This window comes from Triticum dicoccoides, chromosome 2A (assembly GCF_002162155.2).
Source record: "Triticum dicoccoides isolate Atlit2015 ecotype Zavitan chromosome 2A, WEW_v2.0, whole genome shotgun sequence".
In the NCBI taxonomy this organism is placed as follows: domain Eukaryota; kingdom Viridiplantae; phylum Streptophyta; class Magnoliopsida; order Poales; family Poaceae; genus Triticum; species Triticum dicoccoides.
The window spans coordinates 612,237,192-612,239,003 of NC_041382.1; the positions used below are offsets into that span (position 1 = coordinate 612,237,192).

The window sequence follows — 1,812 nt, forward strand, 5'->3', positions numbered from 1 at the left end:
AGGAATCTCATACAGGTTTGAACAAGAAGGACATTGTAAAAACATTTCTGCAGCAGTAAGGCCGCTGCAAATCAACATCATATCAGACAGGAGGACTGTTCACATTAGCTATTCTTCAATTCAGGAAAGGTAGGTCTGTTTTTTTTCTGAACATGATAATCATACTGAAAGTAAAATAATGGATGTACACTGTAATTTTACATTAGCAATAATTTGATAGTAGCGAATCATGGCTCACATCCTTAGGCAGAAAAAGAAAAACATCCTTTGACAGTGTGATGCAGTATATGTTCTTGCTAAAACCAAAAAAACTCGTTGAACAAAGGATTACAGTTTGTACTCGCTCTGTAAAGAAATATAAGAGTGTTTAGATCACTATTTTAACGATCTAAATGCTCTTATATTTCTTTATGGAGGAAGTAATTAATAAACATGCTTGCTTTAGAATATTTTGTTCGAACGTGCAAGGACTCATGTGTCAACCTCAAATTTCGCATTTGACTCTTACTACTAAACATATTCAGACCATATTCACATTAAAATAGTAAACCAATCATGAACATAACTTCGAGACAAGCAATATGATCTAGCAAATTAAGAACTGCTTTAATCTGCATATATTATGATTTTAGCTGTATACATGTCGTAAGTGCCTGTCAAATTACACTCATCCTTCATCTACAATTGTATCAATAAAGTGACACATATATTCCCAAAGGTACTAATTGATATGAATTAAACAACTTGGCACCTTAAAAAGGAGAAGTTAACGAGAGCATATAAATTAGAGAAAAGTAGATGATTATAGAGCATTCAGAAAAACTAGTGAAGGTTCATAAATTCAGACATAGGATGAGCATCCAACCAGTACATGAGAGATATACTCATTCTTCTCCAAAATGCACCAAAATATCTCTAGAAACTAAAGGACATGAAAAACAATTTATATCTTACAAAGACTCCAAACATCTCTGAAAACTGAAGGACATGACAAGCTGAATTCAGGTGGCCATGTATTCAGTCACTAGCAGAAGCTAACACGAGAAACCAAGATACGTGTATACTAAACTTCCAAGACTTACTTGCCTTTTCCAACATATCTACTAAGCTTGTCTCCTCGATATGATCTCTACCTCTCTGGAAAGTGAAATGTGAAGCATAAGACTACTTCATCCCAGGTGGTTACATGTTAATTAAACTAACTATTCTAACCCAGGATGGGACGATGGGTACACTAAAATTTGAGACGCTTCATAATCCTCTCCAAGATATTTACTGAGGCAGAAGGGCATGATTTCTTCAGGTGCACATACCCTTGGCTTGCCAACACTGATGGGGAACGTTGCAGAAAATTAAAATTTTTCCTACGGTTTCACCAAGATCCATCTATGAGTTCATCTAAGCAACAAGCCAAGGGAGTGAGTTTGCATCTACATACCACTTGTAGATCGAGTGCGGAAGCGTTCAAGGGGATGGTGATGAGGGAGTCGTACTCGCCGTGATTCGGATCACCGACGACCAAGTGCTGAAAGGACAGCACCTCCGCGTTCAACACACGTACGGGACGATGGACGTCTCCTCCGTCTTGATCCAGCAAGGAGGAAGGAGAGGTTGAGGAAGACAGCTCCAATGGCAGCACGACGGCGTGGTGCAGTTGGTGCAGAAGTTCTCCGACAGGGCTTCGCCAAGCTCGCACGGAGGAGGAGAGGTGTTGGGGAGGGGAGGGGCTGCGCCTTCAATTGTGTGTTGCAGCCCTCCCCTCACCCCTCTATATATAGGAGGAGAGGGGCAAGAGGGCCGACCCTCTAGGGG

The 1,812-nt window shown here is 40.4% G+C and overlaps 1 protein-coding gene across 1 annotated transcript in view; it reads right to left on the bottom strand.

The window, feature by feature from the left end:
* Window positions 1-1,234: 1,234 nt before the first annotated feature.
* Window positions 1,235-1,812, bottom strand: part of LOC119358003 (BTB/POZ and MATH domain-containing protein 2-like) — a 30,849-nt gene continuing 30,271 nt past the window's right edge. Inside the window, exon 4 of the mRNA XM_037624741.1 lies at window positions 1,235-1,332. Within this exon, the coding sequence (XP_037480638.1) occupies window positions 1,235-1,332 (98 nt within the window). The remainder of the gene's footprint in view (window positions 1,333-1,812) is intronic.